The sequence below is a fragment of the Ptiloglossa arizonensis genome, chromosome 5 (genome assembly GCF_051014685.1).
Source record: "Ptiloglossa arizonensis isolate GNS036 chromosome 5, iyPtiAriz1_principal, whole genome shotgun sequence".
In the NCBI taxonomy this organism is placed as follows: Eukaryota; Metazoa; Arthropoda; class Insecta; order Hymenoptera; family Colletidae; genus Ptiloglossa; species Ptiloglossa arizonensis.
The window spans coordinates 17,010,123-17,023,588 of record NC_135052.1 but is presented as its reverse complement, the minus strand read 5'-3'; the positions used below and the strand labels follow the sequence as shown (position 1 = coordinate 17,023,588).

The 13,466-nt window shown below is 41.4% G+C and overlaps 1 protein-coding gene across 2 annotated transcripts in view; it reads left to right on the top strand.

Annotated features, from left to right (window-relative positions):
- The first annotated feature begins 4,803 nt into the window (after window positions 1-4,803).
- Carpa (Carbonic anhydrase-related protein A) overlaps window positions 4,804-13,466 on the top strand; it is a 334,325-nt gene continuing 325,662 nt past the window's right edge. For both annotated transcript variants that reach the window (XM_076312333.1, XM_076312332.1), the window contains exon 1: window positions 4,804-5,640. In XM_076312333.1, coding sequence (XP_076168448.1) covers window positions 5,586-5,640 — 55 coding nt within the window. In that variant the 5' untranslated portion in view covers window positions 4,804-5,585. The remainder of the gene's footprint in view (window positions 5,641-13,466) is intronic.

Genomic DNA, 13,466 nt, shown 5'->3' with positions numbered 1-13,466 from the left:
TTCACAGAGCTCGATTCTCGTTTTGTAGTATATTTGTAGGGAATCGGAGAAATGTGACTCGTTCAGCAGCATTCGTACAGCTCAGCTTTGGAGTCGAGTATTTAATATTATAATTCGAGGTAACCAAGCTGCTCTTCGTTTCCCTTGGGAGGGATTTTTCGAAGATTATACTCAGAATGCGAAAATATAGCCCGCTTAACGCATTGCCGGCCACATGTTACAGGAAGAGGGTGACTGTTCACTGGTACTCTTACTTGAAAGTACACACGTTGAACTAGATAATTTATCCACTCTTAACTTTTTCATTATTCACGGATCGATCGAAATAGTTCGACAGGTTAAGATGGTCAGAAGTAAAATGTCGGTGTTTTAAAAAACTTATAATAAGAAATACGTAAAGAATATAATGTTATTAAATTGTAACACTTTTGAAATTCCATTTTAAAAATTGTTAAAGGAACTTTGAATTTTGACTTTAATATGAAGAATACTTGGGGTATATATCACTGTCTGTTTGAGAGGCAGCTGCGTGTTTGAAAACTCGCGCCTTTTGACTTCTAAACGCAACAGTGGGCGGAGCAACGACAGTGGAATTGAAATGGTGGGGATAGCTGCACGGTAACCTTGAGCGGGCAGTACTTTCTATCTCGAGACGCGACACATGACATACAAAGTTACCAAGTTTCGAAAGTGTTTCAAATTCATCACAGGCAGTAACAGTCTCTAAGTCTTGAAAAGTCTTCTCGCGCATTTACAAGTAGGTTTTTCTCGAGGTAGATTCTATTTTTGGTGAAACTGGTACCGAGTAGAATTTTTCGAAGTTAAAAACTAAGTCGTATCTTTTTTAAAAAAATCAACAATATACGCAGCACAATCGACACCGTTTAAATTTATTTCGTTGAAACGTTACGATGCTAATATTTTCCCGCCCGTTTGATTAATCGTACGATTGTTGATTTTTCACTATAACAGGAATATCTACTGGTAAATAATTTTCTATGAAAAAAAGTGCTCTACCAGAACTGTATTCTCCTTTCAGAAACGCGCCATTGCTTCTGAAATATTTGAATCGTGCGAAAGTACGATTTCGAGTTTGTCCGGAAAGATCAATGTTTTTCAGTCGTTCGACTCGTGGATCGGTGTTTGATCACGCTTCGCGTATAAAAAAGTCGGTGTAGAATGTAAAACGAATCGTGTCAATTCCTCTCGAGTCTGGTAGAATCTCTTAAATCGTAACGAGGCGTCCCTTTGTCAAATGAGTTATGACTTGATGCGTTGTTGATTATCGGCTACACAGTCACGGCTATGGGATAATTATTTACGTCTGTGGAGATAGCAGAGTTCACGGCACCGCTTTGATACGATGAAATTAATTATTAATTAGATCGATCGTATGTGACGCGCAGCTCGTTAGCACACAGGTAGCTTGTATCACTCTCGATGCACGATCGCGTTACAGAGATTAATTAACGATCGCGATGAGTATCGATGCCTGTGGACTTTTTCGCAAAAACCACCCCAGATATCGAGTAGCATCGTGCTCGATGCATCGTATCGATGCCACTCGATACCGTGTTATGGATGCTTAATACGATATTAGCAATTAAATAAAGCAAAAATGACACGACAACGCGATCGCGAAATCGCGTCGCCGCTAATGCAAAAATCATGTTAATTGCGATATAACACGGTGATGCAGAACGAGAGTAACCGATGCGGAAAAACTATTATATTTTGTTGCAATTAACGGAGACGGAGGGAATTTTATTACACGTTGCGAAGACACAAAGTTGACACTATGAAATTTTATAAACGTTGAAATTCCAAGGAAACGTGGATATTATCGTCAGATTGAAAATCGAGCACAAAATTGTTTTCTTGTGTTGTTCAAATTTTCTTGTTTTAAGATATTTATTTGCACACCGATCGATTCAAAAGTACAGACACGATAAATGCGAAGACTTACGATTTTGCGATCTTGGACACGCGTAAATTTTGTAATTATCGATTTGCGAGATCTCTAATGAAAAACATTTCTTAATACTTTGAATACAATTCTATTTATAATTTTGAAGTTCAAAAATGAACAGATCGCGTCGGTTTGCAATCGAAACTAGTTTCAACTCTGTATTTTCGAAATTGGATTTAAACTACTTAGAAAAAAAAAAGAAAAGAAAATATCCAATTCGTGTAATCCATGGTAAGTGCCCGGAGATAATAATTTCTTAATCCGTGCTCGACCAGGGTATGCCAATAACACGCTAAGTGCTCAATGTCTAAATACGGGTCTAAGCTCATCGATTTTGTCCCGGGTGTATTATTGCTAAGGCAAGTTTGTTCTGTCTATGTAAACTGATTTAATATTAGACGAAGGTCCTGATTCTCCCCTCAAGACAATATTGGCAGGCTAAGTCGCTAAGTGGGAACAGACAAGTCCAATAACAAATTTAGGCCGGTTTCCTAATTTGTGCAGCGCCTGTGAGCCTTATGCGTTCGTCTTGCATGCAGATTCTACTGGGACGTTGCACAAGAGTCCCTTGGCTTCGTGGAAACTAGCCCATAAATTAGAGTACCCTTTTCGCTATGTGTGGATTCACGATGCGTCAACTGAGAGTAGTATCACTGGACTGTTTCTCAGAGAAAGTTAATTGATATTTTTCAATCGTATTTACAGGGGGTTGTTTCGCGTTTCGTGTAAACAAAAAAATCAATTCTTTTTCGTTTGCATCGTTTCAAAGATTACGAGATTACGACGTTGAAAGTGCACTTTTGAAGCAATGAATCAAAATTCAATATTTCAAACACGTTTTTCTACCCAGCTCCTTAAAGGGGTTGCATCTCGAGTAGAAAAAAAAATCGATTCTCTTTCGTTCGCATCGCTTTGAAGATTATGGCGTTAAAGGTACACTTTTAAAGTAATAGATAAAAATTCCAAAAATTGACGAAGCTACGGACCCCCGAATAAAACGACGCGTACCAAAATATGTTATTTTTTCGAAAAGTTACTTTTAAACCGACTACCATAATACCTATTAAAAAATGCTCCTCCGAACTAGGATCAACGAAATACATTAAAGTCTGTCTTCGATCATTCGAAATCGGAGTGCAAAAATTGAAAAATAACTACTGGTATATTTTCCGAGAGGCGCCATTTTGTTGGTTTCGGAGTTTTCCAATTTATTCCGATCGAAACGGTAGCTACATTCGTATGGATTTGTAATCCGTTTATAATTTCCCGTTTTCAATTACCGGTCGTGGTACAATCGTGGTCACGGATTCGACTGAACACCGGGACCATTATCGACAACTCGTGTACATAAGTAATAATACCAATAAGTAATATTATATACGCGCGTAGTGTATGTAACGTGGTATGTACGTAACATTTTATACATACGCAGCATTACAAATAAATAATGATACACGTGTACTCAGTTCTGTCGATCCGTGTAAAAGAATTGTCCGAACGTCTCGAACGTAACGAGCGAAGTTTCGATTTAACGCGTCATTTATTCCCCTAACGAAAAAAAAAAGAAAAGAAAAAATCCGAAAGACGGGCCTGTATTTCGCGGCCCGAAGGCACGAGGGAACCCCCAGAAGGAACATAAACCAGAAACGTGCCGTTGACGATCTCGAGAACGGCGTTGTCAGCGGTCGCGAGTGACCGCGCGCGATCCATGGAAGAGTACACTGTATTTACGCATCGACGAATCGCTGAAAATCTCTCACCGATTCTGAGAATCGCGCGATGGATCCGTTCGTCGATTTCTCACGTGTTCCTCGCGTTCGAAAGGCGGTCCGAGCACGTTTCTACGTAAAACTATCCGGACCGAAGAACACAGAACTCGCGGAGTGGGAGGTCGGTAGATCTGGGAAGAGGAGTGGCCGTTATACTAATTTGGCGGACGCTCGTTAACGACCCCTTTGAGGTCATAACTTTTGCCGCAAGTTCGACGTGTGTGCGTGGCTGCTGGCTGCGCTTTACGTACTCTCTCTCTCTCTCTCCCCTTTCTCCCTCTACTCCTCTCCAATTCTCTCTTTCTCTGTCCGTCTCTCTCCGTAGTCATCTCTTTGGCCCCACCATCCGGCCGCCTTGACCGTTGCTCAGTCAGTTCGTTCCTTGAAAGGCGTCGCGTCGCTTCCCAGGAGCGGAGACGCGCGTTACTCGGTGGTAGCTGGCGCGCATGTCCGGCCGATCAGCGCGCGGCCTGTCGTGTGGCGGCCAGCCCGGTCGGTGGTGGGGGTGAGAAACGTGCTCGTCACCCTCGAGGATCGCCTCGAGAGACTCAGTAAGCGCCGCGAGTTCGCCGTGGCCGGAAGGGTCCCGTGGCTTTTCCCTCGTTCGACGTGTACTCGGGTCACTCGCGTATCACGCGGACGACAACCCGTACACCCGGTCGCCGCGGCACGTTTCTTTACCCAGCCCGGGGCTTCACCCGACTCGACGGGAATCGTTTCGCGGGCAGTTCGGGGAATCGATTCCGAGGATTCCGCGAGGGGTGGTAACGGGCATAGGTTCGCCACGTTACCGGGGACCGTGCTAGGACCGATCGAGGGACGAAGTTTCGCGAAAGTTTCCAAACGACGACGATCCTGCCGTGGATAAGTTTCGCGTCCCGATGGCCGGCGATGCGTAACGCGAGGAACAGACAGCCGGAGCCAGTCCGCTGCCCTCGGATCCCCCGGTGTGTCCATTGGCTCCTTTGATCGTTAAAATTCGCCGAACTTGAGACGAGCCCGACGGAGGAGAAAGTAATTACGTTAAAAGGACCTCGGGGGGGAGGGGGGGACTTCGGTCGAATCTACCCGGCTCCCGGGCGACCCGGGGGATCCCGAGTGGGGATCCACTCTTGTTCAGCGAAGACTCGCGGAGGATCGCTCGGACGGCCGGCTGACGTCATCGAGAACAAACAAGCAGATCGAAGATCCACAGGAAAGGCGATATTATATCCCAGGGGCTGAAACCGGGCCGTAGGAAAGGGACAAAGAGCCAACGACGCTGTCGGAGAAGAGTGGTCTCGGCAACGAAAAAAAAAAGAAAGAAAAAAAATAGAAACTTACCCGTGAGGGGGAAGAGGAACCAGACGAACGAGACGAACGCTCTCGACGGGCAAAAGAATCGGGTTTCAATCGGTACCCTACGATCGCGTCTCACCGATCGACCCAAGTCGCTCTAATTAGCTGTCATCCGTCGTTTTCTCTCACGGAGATCGAGGACACGGTTGTCCCCCTTTTACCGTGCACGGGAGTTCGGCATCCGTCTCGATTCACGGTTCCGTGGACCGTACGATAAAACCTGAGCGAGTTCTTCGACGACGAGGATGACAAGCTACGTCGCGATCGCGATGAACGTTCTCGCGTACTTGCTCGACTGATCGTCAGAGACGCACACGTGAGACAGACAGAGAGAGAAAGATAAAGATACACACACAGAGAAAGAGAGAAGAGTCGTTCCCCAAGCAGAGATTAACGAACGATGCCCGACAGGAGCAAGTGAGGATCACCCCCCGATCGCGTGTTCCCCCTTTTCCCTTATTTTTTCCCCTTTTCTCTGTGTTTTCTCGTACTCGATACGCGGAGGGAAGATGTGCTCGCGTCGTTTGCTGCTCTGCCTGCTGGGCGTCATCGTCGTCGCGAACGGTGAGTTCTTTTTACGTCTTCTTCAACCATTCCTCCATCGTTACACTTCGCTGAGAGGCTTCGATACCAGGACACACACCAGCAAACCGTGTTTCTTTCACGACGAATCGCTACGTTCGAACGAAGTTCAGATCGTAGCAAAACGCGTTCACCCGGTTTTTCGCCTAATCGGGAGGTGTCGTCCTCTTTCCGTAGACCCGACCTTTACGCGCTGGTTTTGCGCCCCGTGATTTACCGCGAAACTTTCCCCCTGATATTTTGCAACCGTTCTCGCTCGTGATTCCGGGTAGCCAGCGATGGGGAACCGACCAGGAACACATGCCAACTATCCCCGTGGATTTTTACGAAACTTTGAATATTCGCGGAACGATGAAAAGAGGGACGAGTTTAGGGAAGTCGAGCTTAAACGGCGAGGGTATCGAGCTTGTGTTTCGTGTTACGAAAATTAAGGGAGATGGACGTTTTGCTTTTCTTTTATGTACACTCTTTGCGGTTTCTTCACGGAGAATAAGACGTTGGATAAATTGGCAATGATACTTGATAACGATTTGAGATCTTTCGAAAAATGATTTTTGAAGAAACAACGACGCGGAGTATTTTTACAACGGATTTGAAATTGCTCGAAGTTGTCGAAATTGTTCGTTTCGTATCGATATTCTTTAGATATTAATCTCTGGAATTGTGAAACGAGCGATCGTAGTTTTCGTTAGACGATGGAGAGTTGTTGTACGTGTGTCGCATAACTGACAGTGTTTGCGAGTGATTTTTTAAATTTCTTCTTAAGTTGCTACACTGTATTATTTTCCATTTGAGATAGAATTTGTTTGAAAGACTTCCTCGAGTACCTAATAATTTTGAAGGTATCGTTCAGGGGTGAAATTTTCGAGGATTCACTTTTCAAATTTACGTCACCGTGGCTAAAAGCAGTGCGTACACCTTATCTTTCGCGTCACTAGAAATATTCAAAGTTTTATAAAAAACAAGGGACGACACTTCGTGGATGTTCCTCGCGAGACGTGTTCGAAGATTATCGATACATTTACGTTCGTCGTTGATACTTTGAAACGTTTATTACCGTCGTGCTTTTTCCAATAGCATTATATTTCGTCTCTAATTACGTAGAAATTATTCGTGCACATAATAATTTCTCTCGTTGGCTCTCATCAATAAGAACGATACCAATCGAGACAAACAATTCGTACGAAATTAGAAAATTGATTTTTAATAATTAAACTTTCCACAAATATACCACTCGACGAATAAGTAAGAGTATCGAATGAATCTCTGTTTGGATAATCGTTCAAAGTTGTTCGAATATTCGCAAGTCCGATATCGGAGTAAATAAATCGTTGCCTGGTCGAGGTGTCGATAATACTGTATATTCGAATTTGACTGTATTACACGAAACGTTGGTCGGTAGATTTTATTAATATCGGTATCGACTTATTTCGATACCCGAACGGTATTTCTGTGTAGTTGGAAATCGATGTGTTTCGAAATTAACGAAGCGCGTTATTAGCAATTGAGGAGCACAGTGAGACGATATTCGAATACAGGAGAGACGTTTAATCGTTCAACGACCAACGAAAGAGTCGATATGTTTCTTTTCGTTGAATCGCGACACACGGGTCGTATATTTGATCTTTGCGCGAATATTTCGCTCGACGAGTGGGAAATCGAGGGAATTTTTGTTTTTCGTTGCCGCGAAGAAAGGTGAACTCGAGACTACCGTAAAGTGTCGAGGAAGTTTGGTCCTAACCAGCTTCCGAGTGAAACTTCTTACGAACTTCTTTTTCTTGCACTTAGCTCTAACGTAGTTAATCAAGTTACAAGGGAAGGAGCCTCGGTTAATTTATTTTGACGGAGCATCGTTGATTTTTGAAATAACGATACCCAAGCACCGAACTAATTCTAAATTATTGCCACCGGAAGTTTAGGTTTAACGAACTTGACCTTTGTTTTACACCTCGGAGTAAAAATTATATTATTGATATAATAATAACGTAAATATGAATTTCGCGCGTTAAAACGAGCGCGTACGTACCGTTTTTATTCGAGGAGAATCCACTTTGAAAAAAATTTTTTAAAATCGAAGACGAAGACGATTTGAAAGGATCCAGACAATTTGCAAAGTATTATTTTTTACCAACATTGAACTCGACAAGATAGGGTTCGATTGATTTAATTCCAGAAAGTTGAAATAATTTCGAGCCTCGAAATGTGGATATCTCGGCACTGATGAACTTTCGGTTGTCGTTATTAATAGTCCGCAGGTAGCAGGTACATTTCTAAACAACAAAGTTGTTCTAGATCCTCGAACTTTCGGTATATACGAAGTGATCGAAATCCAATTGTTGACGATTCACTTCTATAAAAGTTAACGTTTGACCTGTAGATGTGACACGTAAGTTCTATTTCCAGCAACGATATTTTTGCATTGAAAAGGACATGACATTTTGGACAATCCGGAACAGAATGAGCTCCAACCTTTTAATTTCAGAATTAATTAAACAGCATTCCGGATAACTTCGGAATTAATCCCATTAGTGCGCAGAAAATTTCCTAATATTTCAGGGGAAGTTTATTTCCGTTAAAATAAATAAATGACACTACCACTTTTAAGTAATAAATCTAAGGACTTGAGTAATTAATAATCGTTTTCGTCGAATACTATCTTCGCATCTTAAATCGAGTTCAACCGTACCATTTGTATTTGAAAAGATCGAGAAGAATGAACACGCAAATTTTGTATGCAACTGTATCATTTTTATTAAAAAAGAATCTACTCCACTCCAAAAAGAGTATTCTGAAAATCAAATGTTCGATACCGGTTCAATCACCTTGCAAAAGTAATTGGTTCAAAGTGTCGAACAATCTCTTCTCTGGCCCACAATGTTCATATTTTAAATCAAGTGAAAGCGTACAATTTTTATTAAAAAAGAATCTACTCCACTGCAAAGAGAGTACTCCGAAAATCAAATGTTCGATACCGGTTCGATCACCTTGCAAAAGTAATTGGTTCAAAGTGTCGAACAATCTCTTCCCTGGCACACAATGTTCACATTGTAAATCAAGTGAAAGCGTACAATTTTTATTAAAAAAGAATCTATTCCACTGCAAAGAGAGTACTTCAAAAATCAAATGTTCGATACCGGTTCAATCACTTTGCAAAAGTAATTCATTCAAAGTGTTCTTTTCTAACGCACTTCACACTTCGAACCGAGTGTGCAACCGTATCATTTGTCGGTAAAAGAATCGCGAAAACCGCGAACTTTTTGGTCAGTAATCGGTTAAACGAAGCTAAGGACTCGGCGTAGAAGCCGCGAGGGGCCGTAGGTTGATGCAGCCGCGGCGACACGTCCCGGAGAGATTTTTCGGTGCCGGTTTACAGCAAATAGTTACAAGGGGAATAAAACAGGAACAGCCGCGGGCTAACGCGCGTCGTTTTTACACGCGTCGGCAGATTTTACGGCGTGCCGACCCTCGTAATCTACGCGCCGTAGGGACGGGGAAGAGAAACGGAGCGAGAGAGGGTCGGGGTGCGAGCGAGAAGGGGTTGAGTTCGCAATGGGCGAAGAAAAGGGGGATTGTGAAAAAAAAAAAAAAGAGGAAGAAAAAAAAAAAGGCAACGCCGGATCGTAGGGTGTTAACGCGCGCATTACCGAAGCTTTCGTCGGGGAAATAAAAAACGATATGCATGGATGGACGGTGGATTTTCCGCGTCGGTCCTAAAAAAATCTGCAAGGTGAAAAAGTACGGGAGCGCGCGCGAGCCTCGGCGAAAGTGAATCAAAACGCGTCGTTTCTCTTCTCCTAGCCTCTTTTTTCCATTTTTTCTTTTTTTCTTTCAGTTCTTTTTTTTTTTTTTCGCGTTCCCGCCCTTTTTCCTCTCGCTTTGTCGAGAGAGCCACCGATGTCGATTCGCTTTGGCGGCGAACGAATGAAAATGCGTGTGCCGCTTTTAAGAGTCTGTTTTCCGGGCTGCTTTTCCACACTGTCCGCTCCGCGCGTTCCTGCATCGCCGTTTTCTCTTTTTCTCTCTCTCTCTCTCTCTCTATCTTTCTTTCTTTCCATTTTTGTTTTCCCGCTCCTTCCGAGGGATTCGTTTCGGTTCGCGCCGAATCGATCGAATCCTAGGAAAATCGAGCAAACGAACGAGGTTGGAAAATTGCGATGTTTACATTCAATTACTTACGAGTGTACCTTGCAATGAACAAGATTACGCGTCTAATGAAATATCTACTCGCGGTTCGTCGCTTAATATCGCGTGCGCGGTGTTACCCGACCCCACGATTTCAACGAGCAATCGCGGTTCGGCCGCGGATTTTATTGTTAGAGGACCACGAAGGTCTCTCTTTTATGGTTAACCTTTCCGTTACGACGGTTCTCTACCGTGGAACGAGATACACCAAATGTGTACACGTTGCGTGGACACTCGTCAACGTTCAGGTTTCGTGTCCAAGAAAGTTTCTCTCGCGATGATGATTTTTTTTTGGAAAAAGAGAACTTTTATTCGCAGCGAGATATTCGCGAGCTCTTGACCCTTAGCTGTTACGGTTACTTGGGAAAAAAGAACTTTCCTTCGAGGCAAGATATTTATAAATTCCTAACCCTTAACTGTTACGGTTATTTGGTAAAAAGAACTTTTCGTCGAAGAAAGATATTTATAAATTCTTGACCCTTGACTGTTACGGTTATTTGGAAAAAAGAACTTTTCTTCGAAGCAAGACATCTCTAATTTCTTAACTCTCGATTAATAGAGTTATTGCAGATCGTATATAAGGTATGGCAAGGTTTGTAGAATTCTCGTACAATCGTTCAAATATTTCTAGGGGTTTTTAAGGCAACAAATTTTATTTGCGAATTACTCTTATTCGTTTGTCGAGAAACTGAGTAAATTGAATTTTCAACGATAACAAAATTCATCGGGGCTCTGTCAGACCCTTTCTCACCAGTTATCTATTAATAAACTTATTTTAATTATATATTATATTTGAAAACTGCAAATTCGTAGGAAATGTACGGAGAACCGTGGCGAGAGATTATAGTCGCTGGTTGTACGTAAATTGTGTTTCGTGGGAAACGATTGTAGTTGCACGTTACAGGGAAAGGGTTAAAATCGTATTTTCGTTTGTCCAAGCCCCGAGCCACCGAAATTAACGCTGTAAAAGGGGAAATTGTAATTTTATCGCTAATTTGCCAGAGACGAAGGAAATTTTTTGCTCGAAAAGAACGTGACCCGATTTGTGGATGGTCGAAGAAGTATCTCAAAGGCACCGAAAGTCACGTTGAGTAATGGTAACGGCTTGTTTCAATTGGGATTTCGGTTTCGAAAATAACGATCGTTTGTTATTGCACTGTCGACATTTCCCAATTATAGCTTCTCTACACGAGCTGGTAAAACTTACACCGATATACCGGCGGGTACAAAAATTTGATAAACCTTTCGCCAATGGTAGAAAATATATAAAAGGTAGACGAGGGAAAAAAATATACACGAATCTAAACTTAAAATTCTACGATCTGCTGAAATTTTTTACTGGAACATTATTTTTTTAATCATCTTATGGATTACTCGTTTAAAACTTTTTTCATATTCAACATACTTTTCTGTCTTCGTTTTTTTCTTTTTTGCGAGATGATCGACGATAAATATGTAAGGGTAGTTATCGATATTAGTCGATGGAAAAAGGCTTTAAAATTTTCTAAACGAATCATTAGACGTCTATTTTAACCGGGTGAATTTATTTCAGTTTTCAAAAATTGTAAAATTATAATTTCTTTTTTCATTTATGCGTCTGCGAATTTACCAATACTCGCGATGAAAAATAAATGGCTGGATCTTCGAGGCTAGTAAATATTCTTGTTAGAAAACATAGCCCTCTTATAAAATTTCCTTCGTAAACTTGTACGATTCACGATCGGTGACATTATATAAAAAGAACAATCTTAAATTGTCGTTCAGTTCGTACGCGGTTCTAAAATTTGTACCAACCGGAATAGTTTTTATACGACTCAGGGTTTAGAATAATATACGCGTGAAAAGTTACAGCCGGATGCAGTTACGAGCGTATTGGTCGCAATGCGTGTCCGACCATAAACAGACCGCTTCTCCTTGCGCCCTTTGCTTCTCTGGCGTATTCTAGAAGTACACTCCTGTCCATAAATCATCGTAAAGAATAACAGAGAAAACACATCTGATATATTCTCGCCGTTTGAAATTCTTTCTAGTCAAACGAAATGTCAACAAGTGCCGGGAAAAATCAAAATGAATCCCGCGTAAAGGAAATTAAAAATACTCTTCGTCTTCGAATTTAAATCTTCGCACGTAAAAATATTTCTCGCGAAAGAATGATAATCACAAAAATTTATACCTCCATTTTCTTACATTTAAAATTAACGATTAACGAAATCGCGCGCAACGAAATAAACTTTCGAAACAATTACGACAAAGAGGAGCATTGATTACAAAAACGAATCCAATACGATGAACGAACGAAAGTATTAATTCGTAGAGAAAATTTCCTCTTTCACGAACCCGTTCAACGATGTATAATTTCAATATTATCGTAAACAAACGTACAAGTGATTTCGTTCGCGTTCGGACGTATATTTTCCGGGATGCGGTGTATTCGTCAAAGGGTATCGGGGGGCGATAATTTATTTCTTATCGAACGTTATTAATTCGCTCGTTTTTTCTTTGAAATATTGTCCACGGGGCAAAACGAGCATCAGCAGTGGCTAAAGCCGTCAGTCCATTCGTTGTCGGAGAGAAAAAATTGTCCGTTATTGGCTGCAAAAACGCGAAATAGCGAACAGATAACTGCGACGGAAATCAATCTAGATAGAGCGAGATGCTGCCGCAGTAATCTCAGATTTATTTTTATTAATCCTAGGTGATCGACCTAGTTGCCAAGCGAACCGCGAATACTTCCCAGTGAAATTTACCGAAATATTGCGATCGTTACGGCGTTTTCGAATATTTCGTAGCGCGCAAATATTTATAGAGGTTCTAAAACTGTATCCCGTACTCGCTTGAAATGAGGAGATAAATTTTTCTATATTTTCTGCCATCTCGGGCCTCGTTCGCGTTCCTCGCTTGTGTTTCTTCAAAGTTTTAACGCAGCTTTACGATTTGTCAGGCTTCTCGAGACGGTGCCGTTTTCGTTGCCAACTTTCATAAAGAAATGTTTAATACTATAAATGGAATCGTTCGTTTAAGTATCGTTTTCGTGATGAAATTTTCGTAAAAAAATGTTCCATTGAAATTTTCCATTTGGGTATCGTTTCTGTGGTAAAATTGTCGTAAAAAAATACTCGATACTTTAACTGGAATTTTTCACCTACGTACCAAATTATCGCAAAAATGTATTTAATACTGTGACTGGTGTTTGTGTTAGGTATTTGTATTGTTGGTGCATCGAATTTCGATCTTATTAGCTACTGTAAGATACACGGTGTATCGATATACAATTCAATATTTAGGAAAGAAAAAAACTTTTCTGCGCGTAGCTTCGTTTTCGAGAAAATTTGATTTGAAATTGCTTCGGTTACACGCATGTTTTACTTTTGCATTTTCAAAATCGATTTTCTCGGGAACGAAGCACGGTACGCAAAAATTTCGTTCCGCGTGTTTTATTTATTTTTATACATAGAATTGCCTTTCACTCGCGCCACTATTTGCGGGATACCATTTATACGATCATCTAAATTTATAGATTAAAAAATTTTAAATTCTTTTAAACATATTTTTATCGGCAATAAAACTCGTTTAACGTGTTTATGTAATGGATATTATTAGTTAAGTTTGTACCTATAAATCTAGAA